The sequence below is a fragment of the Centropristis striata genome, chromosome 15 (genome assembly GCF_030273125.1).
Source record: "Centropristis striata isolate RG_2023a ecotype Rhode Island chromosome 15, C.striata_1.0, whole genome shotgun sequence".
NCBI lineage: Eukaryota > Metazoa > Chordata > Actinopteri > Perciformes > Serranidae > Centropristis > Centropristis striata.
Window position 1 is genome coordinate 459,841 of NC_081531.1, and position 12,179 is coordinate 472,019.

General features: G+C 45.9%; 1 protein-coding gene across 4 annotated transcripts; it reads left to right on the forward strand.

Moving 5' to 3' along the window:
* The first annotated feature begins 359 nt into the window (after positions 1-359).
* mat2b (methionine adenosyltransferase 2 non-catalytic beta subunit methionine) lies at positions 360-11,834 on the forward strand. Of its 4 annotated transcripts, none has more exons than XM_059352461.1 (7): positions 360-463; positions 6,051-6,248; positions 8,208-8,322; positions 8,418-8,570; positions 9,660-9,853; positions 9,928-10,041; positions 10,911-11,309. In XM_059352461.1, the coding sequence occupies exons 1-7, from the start codon at positions 434-436 to the stop codon at positions 11,082-11,084; spliced, it is 978 nt and encodes a 325-aa protein (XP_059208444.1). In that variant the 5' UTR covers positions 360-433; the 3' UTR covers positions 11,085-11,309. The 4 variants fall into 4 exon arrangements, 3 of the variants coding, with proteins under 3 accessions (XP_059208444.1, XP_059208443.1, XP_059208441.1); XM_059352460.1 differs by lacking the exon at positions 360-463 and adding an exon at positions 930-1,108 and having other exon boundaries at positions 10,911-11,310; XR_009395756.1 differs by lacking the exons at positions 360-463; positions 6,051-6,248; positions 8,208-8,322; positions 8,418-8,570 and adding exons at positions 8,866-9,433; positions 11,632-11,834 and having other exon boundaries at positions 10,911-11,161.
* The last annotated feature ends 345 nt before the right edge of the window (positions 11,835-12,179 follow it).

Consider the following 12,179-nt stretch of genomic DNA (forward strand, 5'->3'; position numbering starts at 1 on the left):
TTGAAGCTGTCCTGTGACTGAAGGAGGAGCTGCTGTTCCTTTGATGGACGGCAGGAGGTGCTGCGACCCACTGGAGGCTCCATAGTAGGAGGAGAAGGAGAAGAAACACTAAAAAAAGAGGGAGAGGAGAAGGATGGAGGTAGAGATGCAGATATAAAAGGAGAAAACTTACAAAATATACAAAAATATAATAGAAGGTGTGAAATCTGGAGAAAATCATCCTGAGATGTTTGCCACAACAAGAATAATAATAACAGGAGGGAAGTATGAAAGAAGTCCAGCAGGAGGCGGTAAAAGAAAGGAAAAGGAGGCCAACTGACAATAAACACCAAAGAAGAAGAAGGAGGAGGAGGAGGAGAAGAAGAAGAAGAAGAGCCGTCATTCTCATAGATGTTTATGGTTATTGTGTGTCTGAGCTGCTGATCTGGATAACATGCCGGGATTAGAGTTCGGAGGTTCGGAGGTAAATCTTCTAAATCTTCTTCTTCATAATAAAAATAATAATAATAATAATAATAATAATGATCATAATATGCCGTGATAAATCAATCTGACCCGACCAGAAACGAACTGCAGCGGTAAATAAACAAACAGAGCCGGCAAATAAACAAACGGAGCCGGTATATAAACAAACGGAGACGGTAAATAAACAAACAAAGCCGGTAAATAACAGTATTTACGCGTTCCTTCTGTTAGCCTGTATGCTAACCAGCTTAGCTTCACTGCGACAGCTGCGTTACGGCAGACAGCTGATCTGAGGGCGGAAGCTGCTTTACGGCAGACAGCTGATCTGAAGGCGGAAGCTGCGTTACGGCAGACAGCTGATCTGAGGGCGGAAGCTGCGTTACGGCAGACAGCTGATCTGAAGGCGGAAGCTGCGTTACGGCAGACAGCTGATCTGAGGGCGGAAGCTGCTTTACGGCAGACAGCTGATCTGAGGGCGGAAGCGAAGAGAGAAAAACAAAGTGCGCATCAGAGAATCCGACAGATCGATACCTGATCAGTCACCAGTAATCAATAATCAATATCAGAAACAGGGGGACAGATGAGCCGCGCAGGCGCAGAACACAGAATTATCTTCAGCCCGGGCCGTGTGCAGCTGCTCCAGGTAACCTCACCTGGAAACTGCTAATAGAGCTAACGAAGCTAAAGCTAACTGCTTTAGTAGTACTGCTTGTAGTACTGACTGTAGTACTGACTGTAATATAGACTGTAGTACTGACTGTAGTACTGACTGTAAACTGTAGTACTGACTGTAATATAGACTGTAGTACTGACTGTAATATAGACTGTAGTACTGACTGTAATATAGACTGTAGTACTGACTGTAATATAGACTGTAGTACTGACTGTAGTGCTGACTGTAGTACTGACTGTAGTACTGACTGTAGTACTGACTGTAGTGGTGACTGTAGTATTGACTGTAGTACTGACTGTAGTATTGACTGTAGTGCTGACTGTAGTACTGACTGTAGTACTGACTGTAGTACTGACTGTAGTGCTGACTGTAGTACTGACTGTAGTACTGACTGTAGTATTGACTGTAGTGCTGACTGTAGTACTGACTGTAGTGCTGACTGTAGTACTGACTGTAGTACTGACTGTAGTATTGACTGTAGTGGTGACTGTAGTATTGACTGTAGTACTGACTGTAGTATTGACTGTAGTGCTGACTGTAGTACTGACTGTAGTGCTGACTGTAGTGCTGACTGTAGTATTGACTGTAGTACTGACTGTAGTATTGACTGTAGTGCTGACTGTAGTACTGACTGTAGTGCTGACTGTAGTACTGACTGTACTACTGACTGTAGTATTGACTGTAGTGGTGACTGTAGTACTGCTTGTAGTACTGACTGTAATACAGATTGAGTACTGACTGCAGTACAGCCAGTAGTACTGAATGTGGTACTGATTGTAATACAGACTGTAGTACTGACTGTAGTGCTGACTGTAGTACTGCTTGTAATACTGACTGTAATATAGACTGTAGTACTGACTGTAGTGCTGACTGTAGTGCTGACTGTAGTACTGCTTGTAATACTGACTGTAATATAGACTGTAGTGCTGACTGTAGTACTGACTGTAGTACTGACTGTAGTATTGACTGTAGTGGTGACTGTAGTACTGCTTGTAGTACTGACTGTAATACAGATTGAGTACTGACTGCAGTACAGCCAGTAGTACTGAATGTGGTACTGATTGTAATACAGACTGTAGTACTGACTGTAGTGCTGACTGTAGTACTGCTTGTAATACTGACTGTATCACTCGCTGTAGTACTGACTGTAGTACTGACTGTAGTGCTGACTGTAGTACTGACTGTAGGGCTGACTGTAGTACTGCTTGTAGTACTGACTGTAGTGCTGACTGTAGTACTGACTGTAGGGCTGACTGTAGTACTGCTTGTAGTACTGCCTGTGATATAGACTGTAGTACAAACTGTAGTACTGACTGTAGTACTGACTGTGGTGCTGACTGTAGTACTGACTGTAGTACTGACTATAGTACTGACTGTATCACTCGCTGTAGTACTGACTGTAGTACTGACTGTAGTGCTGACTGTAGTACTGACTGTAGGGCTGACTGTAGTACTGCTTGTAGTACTGACTGTAGTGCTGACTGTAGTACTGACTGTAGGGCTGACTGTAGTACTGCTTGTAGTACTGCCTGTGATATAGACTGTAGTACAAACTGTAGTACTGACTGTAGTACTGACTGTGGTGCTGACTGTAGTACTGACTGTGGTGCTGACTGTAGTGCTGACTGTAGTGCTGACTGTAGTGCTGACTGTAGTTCTGCTTGTAGTACTGCCTGTGATATAGACTGTAGTACTGACTGTGGTGCTGACTGTAGTGCTGACTGTGGTGCTGACTGTGGTGCTGACTGTAGTATAGACTGTAATGCTGACTGTAATATAGACTGTAGTACAAACTGTAGTACTGACTGTAGTGCTGACTGTAATATAGACTGTAGTACAAACTGTAGTACTGACTGTGGTGCTGACTGTAGTACTGACCTTAGTACTGACTGTAGTGCTGACTGTGGTGCTGACTGTAGTACTGACTGTAATGCTGACTGTAATATAGACTGTAGTACTGACTGTAGTACTGACTGTAGTACTGACTGTAGTGCTGACTGTAGTGCTGCCTGTGGTGCTGACTGTAGTACTGACTGTAGTGCTGACTGTGGTGCTGACTGTGGTGCTGACTGTAGTGCTGACTGTAGTACTGACTGTAGTACTGACTGTAGTGTTGGCTGTAGTACTGACTGTAGTACTGACTGAAAACTGTAGTACTGACTGTAATATAGACTGTAGTGCTGACTGTTATACAGACTAGTACTGACTGTAGTGCTGACTGTAGTACTGACTGTAGTATTGACTGTAGTGGTGACTGTAGTACTGCTTGTCGTACTGACTGTAGTACTGCTTATAGTACTGACTGTAATATAGACTGTAGTACTGCTTGTAGTACTGACTGTAATACAGATTGAGTACTGACTGCAGTACAGCCAGTAGTACTGAATGTGGTACTGATTGTAATACAGGCTGTAGTACTGACTGTAGTGCTGACTGTAGTACTGCTTGTAATACTGACTGTAATATAGACTGTAGAACTGACTGTAGTGCTGACTGTAGTGCTGACTGTGGTGCTGACTGTAGTGCTGACTGTGGTGCTGACTGTAGTACTGACTGTAGTACTGACTGTAGTGCTGCCTGTGGTGCTGACTGTAGTGCTGACTGTGGTGCTGACTGTAGTGCTGACTGTGGTGCTGACTGTAGTACTGACTGTAGTACTGACTGTAGTGCTGCCTGTGGTGCTGACTGTAGTGCTGACTGTAGTGCTGACTGTAGTACTGACTGTAGTACTGACTGTGGTGCTGACTGTAGTGCTGACTGTAGTACTGACTGTAGTACTGACTGTAGTGCTGACTGTGGTGCTGACTGTAGTACTGACTGTAGTACTGACTGTAGTGCTGACTGTGGTGCTGACTGTAGTACTGACTGTAGTACTGACTGTAGTGCTGACTGTGGTGCTGACTATAGTACTGACTGTAGTACTGACTGTAGTGCTGACTGTAATGCTGACTGTAATATAGACTGTAGTACTGACTGTAGTACTGACTGTAGTGCTGACTGTAGTACTGACTGTGGTGCTGACTGTAATGCTGACTGTAATATAGACTGTAGTACTGACTGTAGTACTGACTGTAGTGCTGACTGTAGTACTGACTGTGGTGCTGACTGTAATGCTGACTGTAATATAGACTGTAGTACTGACTGTAGTACTGACTAGTGCTGACTGTGGTGCTGACTGTGGTGCTGACTGTAGTACTGACTGTAGTGCTGACTGTGGTGCCGACTGTGGTGCTGACTGTAGTACTGACTGTAGTGCTGACTGTGGTGCTGACTGTAGTGCTGACTGTAGTGCTGACTGTAGTACTGACTGTAGTACTGACTGTGGTGCTGACTGTGGTGCTGACTGTGGTGCTGACTGTAGTGCTGACCGTAGTGCTGACCGTAGTGCTGACTGTAGTGCTGACTGTAGTGCTGACCGTAGTGCTGACTGTAGTGCTGACTGTAGTACTGACTGTAATGCTGACTGTAATGCTGACTGTAATATAGACTGTAGTACTGACTGTAGTGCTGACTGTAATGCTGACTGTAATATAGACTGTAGTACTGACTGTGGTGCTGACTGTAGTGCTGACTGTAGTGCTGACTGTAGTACTGACTGTAGTACTGACTGTAGTGCTGACTGTAGTACTGACTGTAATGCTGACTGTAATATAGACTGTAGTGCTGACTGTAGTGCTGACTGTAGTGCTGACTGTGGTGCTGACTGTAGTACTGACTGTAGTACTGACTGTAGTGCTGACTGTGGTGCTGACTGTAGTGCTGACTGTGGTGCTGACTGTGGTGCTGACTGTAGTACTGACTGTAGTGCTGACTGTGGTGCTGACTGTAGTGCTGACTGTAGTGCTGACTGTAGTGCTGACTGTGGTGCTGACTGTAGTACTGACTGTAGTACTGACTGTACTGCTGACTGTAATATAGACTGTAGTGCTGACTGTAGTGCTGACTGTAGTGCTGACTGTGGTGCTGACTGTAGTACTGACTGTAGTGCTGACTGTGGTGCTGACTGTAGTGCTGACTGTGGTGCTGACTGTGGTGCTGACTGTAGTACTGACTGTAGTGCTGACTGTGGTGCTGACTGTAGTGCTGACTGTAGTACTGACTGTAATGCTGACTGTAATATAGACTGTAGTGCTGACTGTAGTGCTGACTGTAGTGCTGACTGTGGTGCTGACTGTAGTACTGACTGTAGTACTGACTGTAGTGCTGACTGTGGTGCTGACTGTAGTGCTGACTGTGGTGCTGACTGTGGTGCTGACTGTAGTACTGACTGTAGTGCTGACTGTAGTGCTGACTGTGGTGCTGACTGTAGTACTGACTGTAGTACTGACTGTAATGCTGACTGTAATATAGACTGTAGTGCTGACTGTAGTGCTGACTGTAGTGCTGACTGTGGTGCTGACTGTAGTACTGACTGTAGTACTGACTGTAGTGCTGACTGTGGTGCTGACTGTAGTGCTGACTGTGGTGCTGACTGTGGTGCTGACTGTAGTACTGACTGTAGTGCTGACTGTGGTGCTGACTGTAGTGCTGACTGTAGTGCTGACTGTGGTGCTGACTGTAGTACTGACTGTAGTGCTGACTGTGGTGCTGACTGTAGTGCTGACTGTAGTACTGACTGTAGTGCTGACTGTGGTGCTGACTGTAGTGCTGACTGTAGTGCTGACTGTGGTGCTGACTGTGGTGCTGACTGTAGTACTGACTGTAGTACTGACTGTAGTGCTGACTGTGGTGCTGACTGTAGTACTGACTGTAGTACTGACTGTAGTACTGACTGTAGTGCTGACTGTGGTGCTGACTGTGGTGCTGACTGTAGTGCTGACTGTGGTGCTGACTGTGGTGCTGACTGTAGTGCTGACTGTGGTACTGACTGTAGTACTGACTGTAGTACTGACTGTAGTACTGTGTGTTTCAGGAGGAGGAAGCGATGGTTCCGGCTCCGTCGGTTCTGGTTACCGGGGCGTCGGGTCTGCTGGGTCGAGCCGTCTGCAGAGAGTTTCAGAACGCCGGCTGGTTGGTGATCGGGACGGCTTACAGGAGAGCTAGGCCACGCCTCCTCCGCTGTGACCTCACAGACGAAGACGCTGTCAGAGCACTACTGCAGGAGCACAAGGTACTACACAATGTACTACACGCTGTACTACACAATGTACTACATGCTGTACTACACAATGTACTACACGCTGTACTACACACTGAACTACACGCTGTACCACACAAGGTACTGCACAATGTACTACACGCTGTACTACACAAGGTACTACACAATGTACTACACGCTGTGCTACATAATGTACTACACACCGTACTACACAATGTACTACATAATGTACTAGACGCTGTACTACACGCTGTACTACACAAGGTACTACACAATGTACTACACGCTGTACTACACACTGAACTACACGCTGTACTACACGCTGTACTACACTCTGAACTACACACTGTACCACACAAGGTACTACACACTGAACTACACGCTGTACTACACGCTGTACTACACGCTGTACTACACGCTGTACTACACAAGGTACTACACACTGAACTACACGCTGTACTACATAATGTACTACACACTGAACTACACGCTGTACCACACAAGGTACTACACACTGAACTACACGCTGTACTACACGCTGTGCTACACGCTGTGCTACACGCTGTACTACACGCTGTACTACACACTGAACTACACGCTGTACTACACGCTGTACTACACGCTGTACTACACAAGGTACTACACACTGAACTACACGCTGTACTACACGCTGTACTACACAAGGTACTACACACTGAACTACACGCTGTACTACACAAGGTACTACACAAGGTACTACACAATGTACTACACGCTGTACTACACAATGTACTACACACCGTACTACACGCTGTACTACACAATGTACTAGACGCTGTACTACACACTGAACTACACGCTGTACCACACAAGGTACTACACACTGAACTACACGCTGTACTACACAAGTACTACACAATGTACTACACGCTGTACTACACAATGTACTACACGCTGTACTACACACTGAACTACACGCTGTACTACACGCTGTACTACACAAGGTACTCCACAAGGTACTACACAAGGTACTCCACAAGGTACTACACAATGTACTACACAATTTATTACACGCTGTACTACACAATGTACTACACGCTGTACTACACGATGTACTACACGCTGTACTACACACTGTACTACACAATGTACTACACAATGTACTACACAATGTATTACATAATGTACTAGACGCTGTACTACACGCTGTACTACATGCTGTACTACACAATGTACTAGATGCTGTACTACACAATGTACTAGACGCTGTACTACACGCTGTACTACATGCTGTACTACATGCTGTACTACATGCTGTACTACACAATGTACTACACGCTGTGTTTTGTATTTGTACGATCAGAGCAGAATCAGATCAGACCTGCCCTTTTCTGGTTTCTGTGATGCTCACCTTTGTGTACTTGTGTACCTTTGTGTACCCTTGTATACTTGTGTACCCTTGAGTACTTGTGTATCTTTGTGTACCCTTTTGTATCTTTGTGTACCCTTGAGTACTTGTGTATCTTTGTGTACCTTTGTGTACTCTTGTGTACCCTTGAGTACTTGTGTATCTTTGTGTACCTTTGTGTACTCTTGTGTACCCTTGAGTACTTTTGTACCTTTGTGTACTCTTGTGTACTCTTGTGTACCCTTGAGTACTTGTGTACCTTTGTGTACTCTTGTGTACCCTTGAGTACTTGTGTATTTTTGTGTACCTTTGTGTACTCTTGTGTACCCTTGTGTACTTGTGTATCTTTGTGTACCTTTGTGTACTCTTGTGTACCCTTGTGTATCTTTGTGTACCTTTGTCGCTCTGAGCTGGTCAGGAGCTGTGTGAAGGTTCCAGCTGATTGAGGTTCCTGCGTGGGGTCCATAGATATATATGTAGAAACATATTTCTCATAGATATCTATGGTGGGGTCAGCCTCAGTGTTTGTGTGTGTGAATAAAGTTGATGTCAGTAGTACTAATACTAATGGAGTGTGTGTGCAGCCTGACGTGGTGGTCCACTGTGCGGCGGAGAGGCGTCCAGACGTGGTGGAGAGACACACCGAAGCAGCCGTCAACCTCAACGTTCACGCCACCAGCACGCTGGCCAAGGAGGCGGGTAGGGCGCCACCCCTTTAACCTGTCTCACTGCTGTAGGGTTGGTGTACATGATGATGATGAAGGTGATGATGAAGGTGTCCTCCTGTGTCCCAGCCTCCTGTGGAGCGTTCCTGCTCTACATCAGCAGCGACTACGTCTTTGACGGCAGGAATCCTCCGTACGGAGAAGACGACACGCCAAACCCTCTCAACATCTACGGACGCAGCAAGCTGGAGGGGGAGAGAGAGACACTACGCCACTGCCCAGGTACCTGTCTGTCTGTCTGTCTGTCTCTATACCTGTCTGTCTCAAGCTGGAGGGGGAGAGAGAGACACTACGCCACTGCCCAGGTACCTGTCTGTCTGTCTGTCTGTCTGTCTCTATACCTGTCTGTCTGTCTGTCTGTCTCTATACCTGTCTGTCTCAAGCTGAAGGGGGAGAGGGAGACACTACGCCACTGCCCAGGTACCTGTCTGTCTGTCTGTCTGTCTCTATACCTGTCTGTCTCAAGCTGGAGGGGGAGAGAGAGACACTACGCCACTGCCCAGGTACCTGTCTGTCTGTCTTTATGTCTGTCTGTCTGTCTCTATACCTGTCTGTCTCAAGCTGGAGGGGGAGAGAGAGACACTACGCCACTGCCCAGGTACCTGTCTGTCTGTCTGTCTCTATGTCTGTCTGTCTGTCTCTATGTCTGTCTCTATACCTGTCTGTCTCAAGCTGGAGGGGGAGAGAGAGACACTACGCCACTGCCCAGGTACCTGTCTGTCTGTCTGTCTGTCTCGATGTCTGTCTGTCTGTCTCTATACCTGTCTGTCTCAAGCTGGAGGGGGAGAGAGAGACACTACGCCACTGCCCAGGTACCTGTCTGTCTGTCTGTCTGTCTGTCTGTCTCTATGTCTGTCTGTCTGTCTCTATACCTGTCTGTCTCAAGCTGGAGGGGGAGAGAGAGACACTACGCCACTGCCCAGGTACCTGTCTGTCTGTCTGTCTCTATACCTGTCTGTCTCAAGCTGGAGGGGGAGAGAGAGACACTACGCCACTGCCCAGGTACCTGTCTGTCTGTCTGTCTGTCTCTATACCTGTCTGTCTCAAGCTGGAGGGGGAGAGAGAGACACTACGCCACTGCCCAGGTACCTGTCTGTCTGTCTGTCTGTCTGTCTGTCTGTCTGTCTGTCTCTATACCTGTCTGTCTCAAGCTGGAGGGAGGGAGAAAGAGAGAGAGACATCACTGTCCGGGTACCTGTCTGTCTCACCTGTCTACCTGTCTCAGGCGCGGTGGTGCTGCGGGTGCCCGTGCTCTTCGGGGAGGTGGAGTCTGTCTCTCACCTGTCTGTCTCACCTGTCTACCTGTCTCAGGCGCGGTGGTGCTGCGGGTGCCCGTGCTCTTCGGGGAGGTGGAGTCTGTGGCGGAGAGCGCTGTGACATCACTGTGGCAGAAGGTTGCCGAGGCGACGGAGAGCTGCACGCTGGACCACTGCCAGCAGAGGTTTCCTACTGACGCCAGAGACGTAGCAGCTGTCTGCAGGAAGCTGTCAGAGAGAGACAGACAGGTAGGAGACTGTCTGTCTGTGTCTGTCTCTCCTCTCTTTGCCTGTCTCACCACTCGCCTGTCTCTCCCTTTCAGGACCCGTCCATCAGAGGAATATTCCATTTCTCTGCTAAAGAGCAGATGACCAAATATGAGATGGCCGTGTCCATCGCTGAGGCCTTCAACCTGCCGTCCAGCCACCTCATACCTGTAAATATATATCATATATATATATATATATATACACACACACAAATATATATACACACACACACATATATATATATATACATACACACACAGTAGTGTTCAAAATAATAGCACTCCACTGTGACTAACCAGATTAATCAGGTTTTTAGTATATTTTTATTGCTACATGGTAACAAGGTTCCAGTAGCTGCAGTAGATTCTCAGAAAACCAACCAGACCAGCATTGGTGATATATATATTATTATTATTATTATTTATTCATTAAATATTGGTAGTGTTGTTAGGTATTCTGAGTATTTGTAGTATCAATAGAGTTTGAGAGTAAACGTTTGTTGTTGCTGTTGTTGTTGTTGTTTGTGTGTCAGCTGACGGAGTATTTGTAGTATAATAAACGTTTGTTGTTGTTGTTTGTTTGTGTGTCAGCTGACAGAGTATTTGTAGTATAATAAACGTTTGTTGTTGTTTGTTTGTGTGTCAGCTGACGGAGTATTTGTAGTATAATAAACGTTTGTTGTTGTTTGTTTGTGTGTCAGCTGACGGAGTATTTGTAGTATAATAAATGTTTGTTGTTGTTGTTTGTTTGTGTGTCAGTTGACAGAGTATTTGTAGTATAATAAACGTTTGTTGTTGTTTGTTTGTGTGTCAGCTGACAGAGTATTTGTAGTATAATAAACGTTTGTTGTTGTTTGTTTGTGTGTCAGCTGACGGAGTATTTGTAGTATAATAAATGTTTGTTGTTGTTGTTTGTTTGTGTGTCAGTTGACAGAGTATTTGTAGTATAATAAACGTTTGTTGTTGTTTGTTTGTGTGTCAGCTGACGGAGTATTTGTAGTATAATAAACGTTTGTTGTTGTTTGTTTGTGTGTCAGCTGACGGAGCAGCTGGCGGCCTCGGCTCTTCGTCCAATCAACAGTCAGCTCAACTGTTCCCGCCTGGAGCTGCTCAACCTGAGCGTCACGCCGCGACCTTTCACCTCCGCCATCATCGACTGTCTCTGGCCCTTCACCCCGGACAAACGCTGGAGACAGACCGTCTTCCACTGAGAGAGAGACAGGCAGAGAGACAGACAGGAAGCTAGAGAGAGAGAGACTGACAGACAGACTGGCAGAGAGGGAGACAGGTAAAGAGAGACAGACAGGCAGAGAGAGGGAGACAGGTAGAGGGAGACAGACAGGCAGAGAGAGGGAGACAGGTAGAGGGAGGGAGACAGGCAGAGAGAGACAGGTAGAGAGAGGGAGACAGGTAGAGGGAGACAGACAGACAGGTAGAGACAGGTAGAGAGAGAGACAGACAGACAGGCAGAGAGAGGGAGACAGGTAGAGAGAGAGAGACAGACAGGTAGAGGGAGACAGGTAGAGAGAGAGAGACAGACAGACAGACAGACAGACAGACAGAGAGACACAGGCAGAGAGAGACAGGTAGAGAGAGAGACAGACAGGCAGAGAGGGGGGGAAACAGACAGGTAGAGGGAGAGACAGACAGACAGGCAGAGAGAGGGAGACAGACAGGCAGGCAGGCAGGCAGAGAGAGGGAGACAGGTAGAGGGAGACAGACAGGCAGAGAGAGACAGGTAGAGAGAGAGACAGGCAGGTAGAGGGAGACAGACAGGCAGAGAGAGGGAGACAGGTAGACTCAGACTGTAGTTTCTGTCAATCATTTTATTCATAATTGAATTAATTCCTGTTTGTTTTTGTTGTTGAGGTGTGAATCATTTATTTTAATGTAAATATGAAAAGTTTCCTGTAGTTGATGTAAATAAATGTGACGTCTGAATAATAAACCTCTGAAACGAATTGAGCTCCGAGTTTTTGTTTTGACCTTTGAAGCTTTATAATTCTGCTGCAGATTTCTGATTTCCATCATTGTTCCATGTTTCCTAAGCTCTGATAAAGGATCATAATTACATATTATTATTTATCATATTGTAATGAATCATATTTGATATATTGCAGAACAACATGAACATTTGATGTAAAATATTTAACGATTGTGGTTTGTTTATGACTGAAGACACTGAAGGGTTAATACCAAATGTTTGTGAGGAAATTGATCTAAGACTGGGCCGAAACCCTAACATCAGCATTGTGTTCTGTAATAATAATAATAATAATAATTCATTGCATTATTTAGCACTAAAT